This window comes from Macaca thibetana, chromosome 14, assembly GCF_024542745.1.
Source record: "Macaca thibetana thibetana isolate TM-01 chromosome 14, ASM2454274v1, whole genome shotgun sequence".
In the NCBI taxonomy this organism is placed as follows: domain Eukaryota; kingdom Metazoa; phylum Chordata; class Mammalia; order Primates; family Cercopithecidae; genus Macaca; species Macaca thibetana.
The window spans coordinates 16480479-16494956 of NC_065591.1; the positions used below are offsets into that span (position 1 = coordinate 16480479).

Consider the following 14478-nt stretch of genomic DNA (forward strand, 5'->3'; position numbering starts at 1 on the left):
CTCACAGCGCGAGCGACACAGAAGACCGGTGATTTCTGCATTTTCAACTGAGGTACTGGGTTCATCTCACTGGGGAGTGCCGGACGATCGGTGCTGGTCAGCTGCTGCAGCCCGACCAGCGAGAGCTGAAGCAGGGCGAGGCATTGCCTCACCTGGGAAGCGCAAGGGGAAAGGGAATCCCTTTTCCTAGCCAGGGGAACTGAGACACACAACACCTGGAAAATCGGGTAACTCCCACCCCAATACTGCGCTTTAAGCAAACAGGCACACCAGGAGATCATATCCCACGCCTGGCCGGGAGGGTCCCACACCCACGGAGCCTCCCTCATTGCTAGCACAGCAGTCTGTGATCTACCGGCAAGGCAGCAGCGAGGCTGGGGGAGGGGCGCCCGCCATTGCTGAGGCTTAAGTAGGTAAACATAGCCGCTGGGAAGCTCGAACTGGGTGGAGCTCACAGCAGCTCAAGGAAACCTGCCTGTCTCTGTAGACTCCACCTCTGGGGACAGGGCACAACTATACAACAACAAAAGCAGCAGAAAACTCTGCAGACCCAAACGACTCTGTCTGACAGCTTTGAAGAGAGCAGTGGATCTCCCAACATGGAGGTTGAGATCTGAGAAGGGACAGACTCCCTGCTCAAGTGGGTCCCTGACCCCTGAGCAGCCTAACTGGGAGACATCCCCCACTAGGGGCAGTCTGATACCCCACACCTCACAGGGTGGAGTACACCCCTGAGAGGAAGCTTCCAAAGCAAGAATCAGACAGGTACACTCGCTGTTCAGAAATATTCTATCTTCTGCAGCCTCTGCTGCTGATACCCAGGCAAACAGGGTCTGGAGTGGACCTCAAGCAATCTCCAACAGACCTACAGCTGAGGGTCCTGACTGTTAGAAGGAAAACTATCAAACAGGAAGGACACCTACACCAAAACCCCATCAGTACATCACCATCATCAAAGACCAGAGGCAGATAAAACCACAAAGATGGGGAAAAAGCAGGGCAGAAAAGCTGGAAATTCAAAAAATAACAGTGCATCTCCCCCGGCAAAGGAGCGCAGCTCATCACCAGCAAAGGATCAAAGCTGGACGGAGAATGACATTGACGAGATGAGAGAAGAAGGCTTCAGTCCATCAAATTTCTCAGAGCTAAAGGAGGAATTACGTACCCAGCGCAAAGAAACTAAAAATCTTGAAAAAAAAGGGGAAGAATTGATGGCTAGAGTAATTAATGCAGAGAAGGTCCTAAACAAAATGAAAGAGATGAAAACCATGACACGAGAAATACGTGACAAATGCACAAGCTTCAGTAACCGACTCGATCAACTGGAAGAAAGAGTATCTGCGATTGAGGATCAAATGAATGAAATGAAGCGAGAAGAGAAACCAAAAGAAAAAAGAAGAAAAAGAAATGAACAAAGCCTGCAAGAAGTATGGGATTATGTAAAAAGACCAAATCTACGTCTGATTGGGGTGCCTGAAAGTGAGGGGGAAAATGGAACCAAGTTGGAAAACACTCTTCAGGATATCATCCAGGAGAACTTCCCCAACCTAGTAGGGCAGGCCAACATTCAAATCCAGGAAATACAGAGAACGCCACAAAGATACTCCTCGAGAAGAGCAACTCCAAGACACATAATTGCCAGATTCACCAAAGTTGAAATGAAGGAAAAAATCTTAAGGGCAGCCAGAGAGAAAGGTCGGGTTACCCACAAAGGGAAGCCCATCAGACTAACAGCAGATCTCTCGGCAGAAACTCTACAAGCCAGAAGAGAGTGGGGGCCAATATTCAACATTCTTAAAGAAAAGAATTTTCAACCCAGAATTTCATATCCAGCCAAACTAAGTTTCATAAGTGAAGGAGAAATAAAATCCTTTACAGATAAGCAAATGCTTAGAGATTTTGTCACCACTAGGCCTGCCTTACAAGAGACCCTGAAGGAAGCACTCAACATGGAAAGGAACAACCGATACCAGCCATTGCAAAAACATGCCAAAATGTAAAGACCATTGAGGCTAGGAAGAAACTGCATCAACTAACGAGCAAAATAACCAGTTAATATCATAATGGCAGGATCAAGTTCACACATAACAATCTTAACCTTAAATGTAAATGGACTAAATGCTCCAATTAAAAGACACAGACTGGCAAACTGGATAAAGAGTCAAGACCCATCAGTCTGCTGTATTCAGGAGACCCATCTCACACGCAGAGACATACATAGGCCCAAAATAAAGGGATGGAGGAAGATTTACCAAGCAAATGGAGAACAAAAAAAAGCGGGGGTTGCAATACTAGTCTCTGATAAAACAGACTTTAAACCATCAAAGATCAAAAGAGACAAAGAAGGCCATTACATAATGGTAAACGGATCAATTCAACAGGAAGAGCTAACCTAAATATATATGCACCCAATACAGGAGCACCCAGATTCATCAAGCAAGTCCTTAGAGACTTACAAAGAGACTTAGACTCCCATACAATAATAATGGGAGACTTCAACACTCCACTGTCAACATTAGACAGATCAACAAGACAGAAAGTTAACAAGGATATCCAGGAATTGAACTCATCTCTGCAGCAAGCAGACCTAATAGACATCTATAGAACTCTCCACCCCAAATCAACAGAATATACATTCTTCTCAGCACCACATCGTACTTACTCCAAAATCGACCACGTAATTGGAAGTAAAGCACTCCTCAGCAAATGTACAAGAACAGAAATTATAACAAACTGTCTCTCAGACCACAGTGCAATCAAACTAGAACTCAGGACTAAGAAACTCAATCAAAACCACTCAACTACATGGAAACTGAACAACCTGCTCCTGAATGACTACTGGGTACATAACGAAATGAAGGCAGAAATAAAGATGTTCTTTGAAACCAATGAGAACAAAGATACAACATACCAGAATCTCTGGGACACATTTAAAGCAGTGTGTAGAGGGAAATTTATAGCACTAAATGCCCACAAGAGAAAGCAGGAAAGATCTAAAATTGACACTCTAACATCGCAATTAAAAGAACTAGAGAAGCAAGAGCAAACACATTCGAAAGCTAGCAGAAGGCTAGAAATAACTAAGATCAGAGCAGAACTGAAGGAGATAGAGACACAAAAAACTCTCCAAAAAATCAATGAATCCAGGAGTTGGTTTTTTGAAAAGATCAACAAAATTGACAGACCACTAGCAAGACTAATAAAGAAGAAAAGAGAGAAGAATCAAATCGACGCAATTAAAAATGATAAAGGGGATATCACCACCGACCCCACAGAAATACAAACTACCATCAGAGAATACTATAAACACCTCTACGCAAATAAACTGGAAAATCTAGAAGAAATGGATAATTTCCTGGACACTTACACTCTTCCAAGACTAAACCAGGAAGAAGTTGAATCCCTGAATAGACCAATAGCAGGCTCTGAAATTGAGGCAATAATTAATAGCCTACCAACCAAAAAAAGTCCAGGACCAGATGGATTCACAGCTGAATTCTACCAGAGGTACAAGGAGGAGTTGGTACCATTCCTTCTGAAACTATTCCAATCAATAGAAAAAGAGGGAATCCTCCCTAACTCATTTTATGAGGCCAACATCATCCTGATACCAAAGCCTGGCAGAGACACAACAAAAAAAGAGAATTTTAGACCAATATCCCTGATGAACATCGATGCAAAAATCTTCAATAAAATACTGGCAAACCGGATTCAGCAACACATCAAAAAGCTTATCCACCATGATCAAGTGGGCTTCATCCCTGGGATGCAAGGCTGGTTCAACATTCGCAAATCAATAAACATAATCCAGCATATAAACAGAACCAAAGACAAGAACCACATGATTATCTCAATAGATGCAGAAAAGGCTTTTGACAAAATTCAACAGCCCTTCATGCTAAAAACGCTCAATAAATTCGGTATTGATGGAACGTACCTCAAAATAATAAGAGCTATTTATGACAAACCCACAGCCAATATCATACTGAATGGGCAAAAACTGGAAAAATTCCCTTTGAAAACTGGCACAAGACAGGGATGCCCTCTCTCACCACTCCTATTCAACATAGTGTTGGAAGTTCTGGCTAGGGCAATTAGGCAAGAGAAAGAAATCAAGGGTATTCAGTTAGGAAAAGAAGAAGTCAAATTGTCCCTCTTTGCAGATGACATGATTGTATATTTAGAAAACCCCATTGTCTCAGCCCAAAATCTCCTTAAGCTGATAAGCAACTTCAGCAAAGTCTCAGGATACAAAATTAATGTGCAAAAATCACAAGCATTCTTATACACCAGTAACAGACAAACAGAGAGCCAAATCAGGAATGAACTTCCATTCACAATTGCTTCAAAGAGAATCAAATACCTAGGAATCCAACTGACAAGGGATGTAAAGGACCTCTTCAAGGAGAACTACAAACCACTGCTCAGTGAAATCAAAGAGGACACAAACAAATGGAAGAACATACCATGCTCATGGATAGGAAGAATCAATATCGTGAAAATGGCCATACTGCCCAAGGTCATTTATAGATTCAATGCCATCCCCATCAAGCTACCAACGAGTTTCTTCACAGAATTGGAAAAAACTGCTTTAAAGTTCATATGGAACCAAAAAAGAGCCCGCATCTCCAAGACAATCCTAAGTCAAAAGAACAAAGCTGGAGGCATCACGCTACCTGACTTCAAACTATACTACAAAGCTACAGTAACCAAAACAGCATGGTACTGGTACCAAAACAGAGATATAGACCAATGGAACAGAACAGAGTCCTCAGAAATAATACCACACATCTACAGCCATCTGATCTTTGACAAACCTGAGAGAAACAAGAAATGGGGAAAGGATTCCCTATTTAATAAATGGTGCTGGGAAAATTGGCTAGCCGTAAGTAGAAAGCTGAAACTGGATCCTTTCCTTACTCCTTATACGAAAATTAATTCAAGATGGATTAGAGACTTAAATGTTAGACCTAATACCATAAAAATCCTAGAGGAAAACCTAGGTAGTACCATTCAGGACATAGGCATGGGCAAAGACTTCATGTCTAAAACACCAAAAGCAACAGCAGCAAAAGCCAAAATTGACAAATGGGATCTCATTAAACTAAAGAGCTTCTGCACAGCAAAAGAAACTACCATCAGAGTGAACAGGCAACCTACAGAATGGGAGAAAATTTTTGCAATCTACTCATCTGACAAAGGGCTAATATCCAGAACCTACAAAGAACTCAAACAAATTTACAAGAAAAAAACAAACAACCCCATCAAAAAGTGGGCAAAGGATATGAACAGACATTTCTCAAAAGAAGACATTCATACAGCCAACAGACACATGAAAAAATGCTCATCATCACTGGCCATCAGAGAAATGCAAATCAAAACCACAATGAGATACCATCTCACACCAGTTAGAATGGCGATCATTAAAAAGTCAGGAAACAACAGGTGTTGGAGAGGATGTGGAGAAATAGGAACACTTTTACACTGTTGGTGGGATTGTAAACTAGTTCAACCATTATGGAAAACAGTATGGCGATTCCTTAAGGATCTAGAACTAGATGTACCATATGACCCAGCCATCCCATTACTGGGTATATACCCAAAGGATTATAAATTATGCTGCTATAAAGACACATGCACACGTATGTTTATTGCGGCACTATTCACAATAGCAAAGACTTGGAATCAACCCAAATGTCCATCAGTGACAGATTGGATTAAGAAAATGTGGCACATATACACCATGGAATACTATGCAGCCATAAAAAAGGATGAGTTTGGGTCCTTTGTAGGGACATGGATGCAGCTGGAAAGCATCATTCTTAGCAAACTATCACAAGAACAGAAAACCAAACACCGCATGTTCTCACTCATAGGTGGGAACTGAACAATGAGATCACTCGGACTCAGGAAGGGGAACATCACACACCCGGGCCTATCATGGGGAGGGGGGAGGGGGGAGGGGGGAGGGATTGCATTGGGAGTTATACCTGATGTAAATGACGAGTTGATGGGTGCAGCACACCAACATGGCACAAGTATACATATGTAACAAACCTGCACGTTATGCACATGTACCCTACAACTTAAAGTATAATAATAATAAATAAATGAAAATAAAATAAAACAAAATAAAACAAAATTTGGGAAAAATTAAGAGGTCTCAAAGTTTGGAATACAGAAAACTCAGCAGTGATCAAATAAGAATAAGAATGCATCACTAGAATATAAAATCCATGAGCATAGACACAAGTTTTTGAACTATGTTTCCAGGCACACAGTAAATGCATAAATGAATAAATAAATGAATACTGATGTCTATAGATGATGACATCAAGATCAAGAACTGCGTTTTTTCACCAGGTGCAATGACTCATACCTGTAATACCAGCACTTTGGGAGGCTGAGGCAGGAGCCCCCGAGTTTGAGACTAGCCTAGGCAACATAGCAAGACCTCATCTCTACAAAAAGTACAAAAAAATTCGCTGGGCATAGTGGCATCAGCTTGTAGTTCCAGTTACCGGGAGGCTGAAGTGGGAGGATGGCTTGAGCCCAGGAGGTTGAGGCTGCAGTGAGCCAAGATTGTACCACTGCACTTCAGCCTGGGTGACAGAGCAAGACCCTATCTCAGAAACCACCACCACCACCACCACCACAATGACAACTAACAATTGTTTTTCAATGCTTTGGAGTATATTCATCTGCTAGCACTCAGATGCAGCCTGAGGAAAGCAGTAAGAGAAACCGATCAAGTTAGTATTTTCCAACGTGAAAAATAGAACCTCTCTCTCTCTCTCTCCCCCTTCTCTCTCTCTTTCTATATATATACACACACACACACATATATATACACACATATACATATATATATTTTTGTTGTTGTTGTTGTTGTTTGTTTTTGTTTTGAGACAGAGTCTCGCTCTGTTGCCCAGGCTGGAATGCAGTGGCGCAGTCTCGGCTCACTGCAAGCTCTGCCTCCCGGGTTCATGCCATTCTCCTGCCTCAGCCTCCGGAGTAGCTGGGACTACAGGCGCCCACCACCATGCCCAGCTAATTTTTTGTGGAACCTCAAAATATTAATCAAGCTCAATTAGAGAAATAGAGTTGCATGCTTTATGACATAGAGATTGTGAACTGAAAGTATATCCACTACATTTTCTAACAATTATCTTTGTCAATATAAATTTAAATCATATTTATTAAGCACATTAATTTATTTTTCTCTCCTAAATTGGTGGAAACTATAAACATGAAGAAAATAGCGATTAGAAATCAGTTTTATCAATGAAAACAATACATCAAGGAATATATTTTTAAATATTAAAAAGAACAAAACAACATAAACAACAATGGGAAATGATCAACCCTAACCTTGGAATTAAGTTGGTTTTAGAGAATTATATTTCTCGTTTCAGAAAAGAGAAGCCCATTTAGGGTTCATCAATGACTATTCATAGGAAATGTATCCTCCTTTATTCTCTCATTTTTTACTAACTTTCTTACTCAAAAAGGGAAGAAACTTTCTTCATTAATACAGAAAAAGTGCTAGTGTGCCTATTGTGAAGTATAAGTTATTCCAAATATATTTTGTGACTGATGTGATATTGACATGATTCTTATCACATGGGAAAACAAGACCATTTTTCCCCTCCAAACAAATGCAATACAGTCCCTAGGATACATAGAAAACATTTTAAACAGGAAGAAAGCAAAACCTCAAATTTTTCAAGCCCTTGTTTTTAAAAGGTCTAGTTCTGTTTAGAGACATTTTGCTCTTGAGATTCACTTTACATTACAGATGATGCAATAGGTGACATTTTAATTACTTCAGGGTTCTATCTGTATTCCCCACCGAGAAAGCCCCATAGTGGTTAATCCGACGCTTATAAATCCTTCTGAATTATTCATTGATCATGGCAGAAGGGATGCCTCCAAGAAGATTTTTTTCTTATGCACAGGTAGGTATATGCACAGGGAAAATCAATGTGTTTTTATAAAATCTGTCTAAAGTGTCAATTCTCTAAGCTGTCCTCATTCCTAGCAGGAAGGTTTCTTATTCTATGGAAGGTGCGTAGGAAGTGGAATTAGAAAGACTCGTCTGTGGCAATAGAAGTTAGATGTGGATGGTGCTTTGGACTCGAAGCCCCCAGTGCAAGAGCTATAATTCAATTAGTGAAAGAAATCTATATTACTTTACCTGAACAACAGAAATCCTTCTCATCAAGTGTCACTAAGTGGTAACCCAAAAAATAATGGTTTCTGTTTCATTTACTGAAGGTATTGTCTTGGTAATACAAGTGATATCAATTTCTCTATTTCTTTGTGTCTCTGTCTCTCTCTCATACACGTGTACAGAGTCATTGAATCAAACTTTTATGCAGGATGAGCATCTATACAGTATCAACAATATGTTTGCAAACTCAATTATTGACATAGAAGCCTTCTTGTCCACAGACATTAATAAATGATTCTACATTACTTAGAAACCATTAGGTCCTTTTTTCATTCTTCTTTCTCCATCATAACTGGCTGGAGCTTCACATGGACACAGCCTGAGAGAACTAGTCAGCTCTGTGTGTCATCCCCTATAATTCCCTGCCTTGTTACAGGTAGCACTTTGACGATGCCTGTAAGTCCCTTGCAGTTTATATAAACGGGCTCTGACACTTCCTAGGGTGACCAACCTTCTTGGTATGCCTAAGATCATGGGGTTTACCAAGATGCAAATCTTACATTCCTAAACTAGGAAGTTTGGAGACAAACTGAGTGGCAGTTGTTCACCCTACTTATATCTCACCACAACTGATGGTAAACTTCGATGGATTTCATGAGAGGGTCAGCAGTTTGAATCTCATTCTGTTCCCCAACTTAAATTTGTCATTAAATGTCTATTCAGATTTGAAGCCTTCTTGGAGACTCAACTCATTTGGCTTGACTTTACTTATTGATACACTCAGCACTTAGATGCTTGAAGACCAATATCATTTACTTTTTTCTTGTATTTTCTCCTTCTGAATACATGACACACTAACATAAGGTACTCAAAAAACAAGGCCAGAGAATGTTAGAAACTAAAAGCCAAAGTCTTTTTCTAGGTATTTCTACCGAAGCCATTTCCATTTTGAAAAAACAAACAAACCAAAAAAATTCAACTTCCAAGAACATTTGAGATTCATATTAAACGTTTTTACTCATATTATCCTGAATATTATGTTTATAGTAATTCAAGGAACTCACAATTCTAATATGAGTTTTTTATGTGTAACTCTCTTAACCCTTGAAGTTCAGAGTCTTCTTCACACAAGTGCATGACTTTCTTAACCATTATTGGACACTCAAATTGTGTAGTGAAATGAAATATTCTTCACAAAAACTCTGAGAAACACAACAGGTTTCTTATGGCTCTTCTTTGGTCACATGATGATTAAGGAAAAACAAAAGTGTTAACTATTTTTTTTTCTAAAGGCATAAAAGAGAATGGCAAAATAAAATTGGGATTTTAGCAGATTTATATAGAATGCTTAATATTAGTGAAAGTCAGTGGGTTTAACCTACATGATAATTTTTACAAATAAGAAAATCGGAGCAAAAATGTTAAAAAAATATAACTGAGTAAGAACTACAACACACAGCTTGGCATTTTCCTCAGTTTACCCTTTTATGTACATTATCTTTGTTAATTGTCATAACAACTCCTTAAGGCACACTCTTTCATTATCCCTATTTCCCCATGAGGAAACTGAAGCACAGGGGTTAGGTCTAAGGTCACATGCACACCTAGTAGGTAGCAGAGTAGCAGGTTCTTGGAATTAAACCCAAGAACCTCTAGCCATTTTGATACTAATAAAATGTTTCAATTTTGTTAATATATAATATCTAAAACAACAAATGGATCACCTGAATCATTATTTTTTACTCTTTCTCAGCTCAACATCAATGGAGACCACCTGGGAAGTGATAATCATATTTTTCTAACTTGCTTTTAGGTAGCAAATATAGGGTAGTTTTATAGAAAAAAATGACTGGTTATGCATCCTCTTGGCCCATGAATACATGCAGCATATGTAGAAAATTGCTGCTTGTAAATTAGCTCAAGATATTTAAACTAGAGTATAAGAGTATGCTAGAAGGTACCCAGAATCTAGATGGCTGTCTTAAACCAATGCAGTCAAAAACCAAAAACACCTTTACTCCTAACGTCTTAACAAATGTCTCTAGCTTGCTGGTACATTTTACACACTTTTTATTAATTAAGCTTATATACTTAGAGAAGAATAATGTAGTTCTTCACCCAGTATTTTATTCACCTTATCTTACTCACCCTTCTAAGACAGAGAGAAAAGAAGAGACTAGCATAGAATTTGTTAGTGCTTTAGAACCAAGAGAGGATAAGATTCTAAAGAAGAGATGATGCTTGAGTTCACGCTTATCAGACTTGTTTACAATGGGGATATGGCTGGCAATGATTTAATTTTTTAAGGTTGATTTAAATAAAATTAATAATTGCCTAATTAACTAAGAAACTATTCTCTTTTGATATGTGTAGTGAGTTTATGTTAATGCATGTATACAGTTTTTATTAAGTCATTTTTTTCTAAGTAACATTTAAATTTTGCAGGATGATTAAATGAAGGTACCATTTAACTTACTAATTATGGAATAGTATATTTTTTTTGTATGTAGCTTTAAATAAAGTTCTAATATGTGATAGATCATCTAAGCTCTACAAATATAGTGAATAAGTAAAATGTTAGCCATTTTTAAAGTTAGGGCCAGTGTTAAAAGGTTTTTGTCTTTCCAGAATATGGCAAAAATAAAAATTGTGCTTCTGAAATCTCTATTTTTAGGCATGCAAAAACTAGACATGATAAATTAAATCGCTATGTTTCTGTATTATTTTACCACTTTCTGATGTAAAATCTTGCATATATATGGCCGGGCGTGGTGGTTCACACCTGTAATCCCAGCACTTTGGGAGGCCGAGGCGGGCGGATCACGAGATCAGGAGATCGACACCATCCTGGCTAACACGGTGAAACCTCATTTCTACTAAAAATACAAAACATTAGCCTGGCGTGGTGATGTGCGCCTGTAGTCCCAGCTACTCGGGTGGCTGAGGCAGGAGAATGGCATGAACCCAGGAGGCGGAGTTTGCAGTGAGCGAGATCGCGCCACTGCACTGCAGCCTGGGAGACAGAGTGCGACTCCCTCTCAAAAAAAAAAAAAAAAAAAATCGTGCATGTATGTGTATGTATATGTATGTGTGTATATATATATATAGCAGAAACACTGCTGAGAAAAGATGTATGAGAAAGGAGAGAAGAGAGATATAAGGAAAAATAGCAAAGATATTGAAAGCAAATGAGTTAGAAAAATACAAATGTAGAGTAATATTCCGTGTGTGTATTTACCTATTTATATTTGTTTTATTAGATAAAATGCATCTATCTCTGGATCAGATTTAAGAAAATGCTCAATTTCACTGATGTAACAGAATTCATTCTTTTGGGATTAACTAGTCGTCCTGAATTACAGCAACTTTTCTTTGTGATTTTCCTGCTGGTCTACTTTATCACCCTGGTTGGGAACATTGGCATGATCATATTAATCAGGGTCAGTCCCCAGCTCAACAGCCCCATGTACTTTTTCCTTGGTCACCTGTCTTTTGCAGATGTGTGGTTCTCCTCTAACGTCACTCCTAAAATGTTGGAAAATTTGGTATCTGAGACCAAAACAATTTCCTATCCTGGATGTATAGTGCAGTGTTTTTTCTTCATTGCTTTTGTCCATGTAGAAGTCTTCATTCTTGCTGTGATGGCCTTTGATAGATACATGGCGATTGGAAACCCTCTACTTTATGGCAGCAGAATGTCAAGAACTGTCTGTATTCGACTGATTTCTTTCCCTTACATATACGGCTTCTTTATCAGTTTGATCTCAACACTGTGGACCCATGGTTTGTACTTCTGTGGGAACATCGAGATCAACCACTTCTACTGTGCAGACCCAGCTCTCATCAAAATGGCCTGTGCAGGGACTTTGATTAAAGAATACACTATGCGCACATTGGCAGGTCTCAACTTTTCTTATTCCTTATTGGTCATTATTATCTCCTACATTTTCATCCTCATTGCCATCTTAAGGATGCGTTCAGCAGAAGGGAGAAAGAAAGCTTTCTCCACGTGTGGGTCCCACTTGACAGCTGTCACCATATTTTATGGAACACTCTTCTTTATGTACCTTAGAAGCCCAACTGAGGAGTCTGTGGAGCAGGGGAAAATGGTGGCGGTTTTCTACACCACAGTCATTCCTATGTTGAACCCCATGATTTACAGTCTCAGGAACAAAGACGTAAAGGAGGCCATGAGCAAAGCGATGAGTAGAGCATTTTTAAATAAATAAGAACTTAAAATGTATTATGAGATTCTAGTTCATTAGAAGAGGTGGAAATTAACAAAGTTTTTAGACAATTTTGAAGAAATTTGTTATTTATATTTTCAGTAAGTACCAAATAATAGATAATTGAAAAAGGGATAATGGTGTCCAGATAAGAGAAGTATATAAGAAACAAGAACCTCTGGCTCACAAAATCTGAAATGGTGAAAACGTGTTGACAATACCATCTACAGTTTTTCCTTTCTACACAAAGTCATATTCATATTTTGTAACCGGGGAAGCTTTTTATGGTTCTTTAAAATTTCGTAAGTCCATTCTTTCAATTATGTTTTCAAAACAACTGCAGTGTTCTCTATGTGTTTTTGTTTTTTTGTTTGTTTTTTGCCCCTAGAATAAGTTTTGGCTCTAGATTATGTTACTATTGCAAAATATTTAAGTAGAATATTATTTCACCATTAATTATTGTTAAAATGGAAAACAACATTCCTGAGAATGGAATATATTATGTAGAATATATTTTAAAGTCTAAGCAACATTAATTATTGTATACTGCCTGAGTTTTCATTTTCAAGTGTATACTAATACATTAAATAAAATTCCATTATAAATGACTTAATATTCTCTGATATCCATTTGAGATCTTACGTATATCTTACCATTTTAAACGACAATCAGAAAGTGATGACACAATCCTACTGGTGTTTTGGAATGTAGAAGGTGCTCCTCTAAATATATTTCAGTAAATGACTTTTGGAATATTTTGAACACTTATAGAGGTGTATTTACTTCTTTTTCCTTTGCATTTTGTTTTGTATTTTTGGGTTTGATGGTAGAAGAAACTAGCTGTCCCCCTTAGAAGTTCTAGTGCATTCATTTGCACTGTATCTGACTTTAAAATTAATAAATCATAATTTATGTGCAGCAGGTACCTTATCCTTTGCTATTTTACCATAAAGTCCTCAGATTTTGTATATATTTTCAATGTCAATCCATTGCTCCATAAGGTAGAGTTCTTGCTTGAAAGTGGCTGTCTGTCAAAAATGACATTTCCCACCACTACTACAGTGTGACTAGTTCTCACAAATGGCATGGATGTGTGAGTTTTACATGAAAAACTTCTAGACTAAGGTGTTTAAAAAATGTAGATGGCTTCCCCATTCTTTCTCCAACACCTGACAGCTGGATATTGATGCTCAAGGTGACCGTGTAAACTATATATTGTAGAGGACAGTAGGCTCGGCAACTTAACACCCTGAAAGACAGTGTGGAACAGAACTCCCTACTATGATCTGGAATACCTGTTTGTGAATTTCATGGGGGAGAAATAAAATTCATGATATTGTATGCTTTCATCCTTTCTTATTCTTGTTAACTACATTAGCTAGTAATTTGCTGATATGCTTACATGCCCAAATTCCCGATCCTCAAGAACTAAATCTTTGATTTTGTTTTAATAATCTCTATGGTTTTCTGTAGCAATTTCTGATTTTAGGGTTACGAATACCATTTTTTAACTGTTTTTAGGTTTTTTCTTTTATACCATTTCTCTAAAATGCCCGATAGACTACATTCTTATTTCTGTGACTTATGCCTATGGATTCTGTGTCTCATACGCACACAAGTCAGAATTGAAGACTAACGGTCAAAAAACAACTCTATGCCAAGTAATCACAATCACAAACCACACAAAAACACAAACATGCCTCTCATATATGTACCTATTACTGTGATAAAGCACATATACATCCATAAAGTATATAGTGGTATATGTATATGAGTATATTTTATACATACATGTATTATGTATGCATATAAAATTACTATATATAACAATATAATAAACTATATATCTATAATAATATATATAATAAACTGTACTATAGTACCTATGGTGGTATAATACATATGAACTGTATCTATATTACCTATATAGTGAACTATACATCTATATTATATACAGTGATATATGTATGTTATATATTTACATAACGTGTATATGTATATATACATATATATGTATTTGCATATATGTGTATATAGAACACTGTATATGTGTATGTATTATGCATGTGTATAATACAT

General features: G+C 38.0%; 2 protein-coding genes across 2 annotated transcripts in view; one reads left to right on the forward strand and one right to left on the reverse strand.

The window, feature by feature from the left end:
* Positions 1 to 14478, reverse strand: part of LOC126936172 (olfactory receptor 1013) — a 134944-nt gene that overhangs the window by 61245 nt on the left and 59221 nt on the right. The window lies entirely within an intron of this gene.
* On the forward strand, positions 11318 to 12871 carry LOC126936151 (olfactory receptor 5M3-like). The gene has a single exon (XM_050758604.1). It carries the CDS (start codon positions 11470 to 11472, stop codon positions 12400 to 12402), a length of 933 nt encoding a protein of 310 aa, XP_050614561.1. The 5' UTR covers positions 11318 to 11469; the 3' UTR covers positions 12403 to 12871.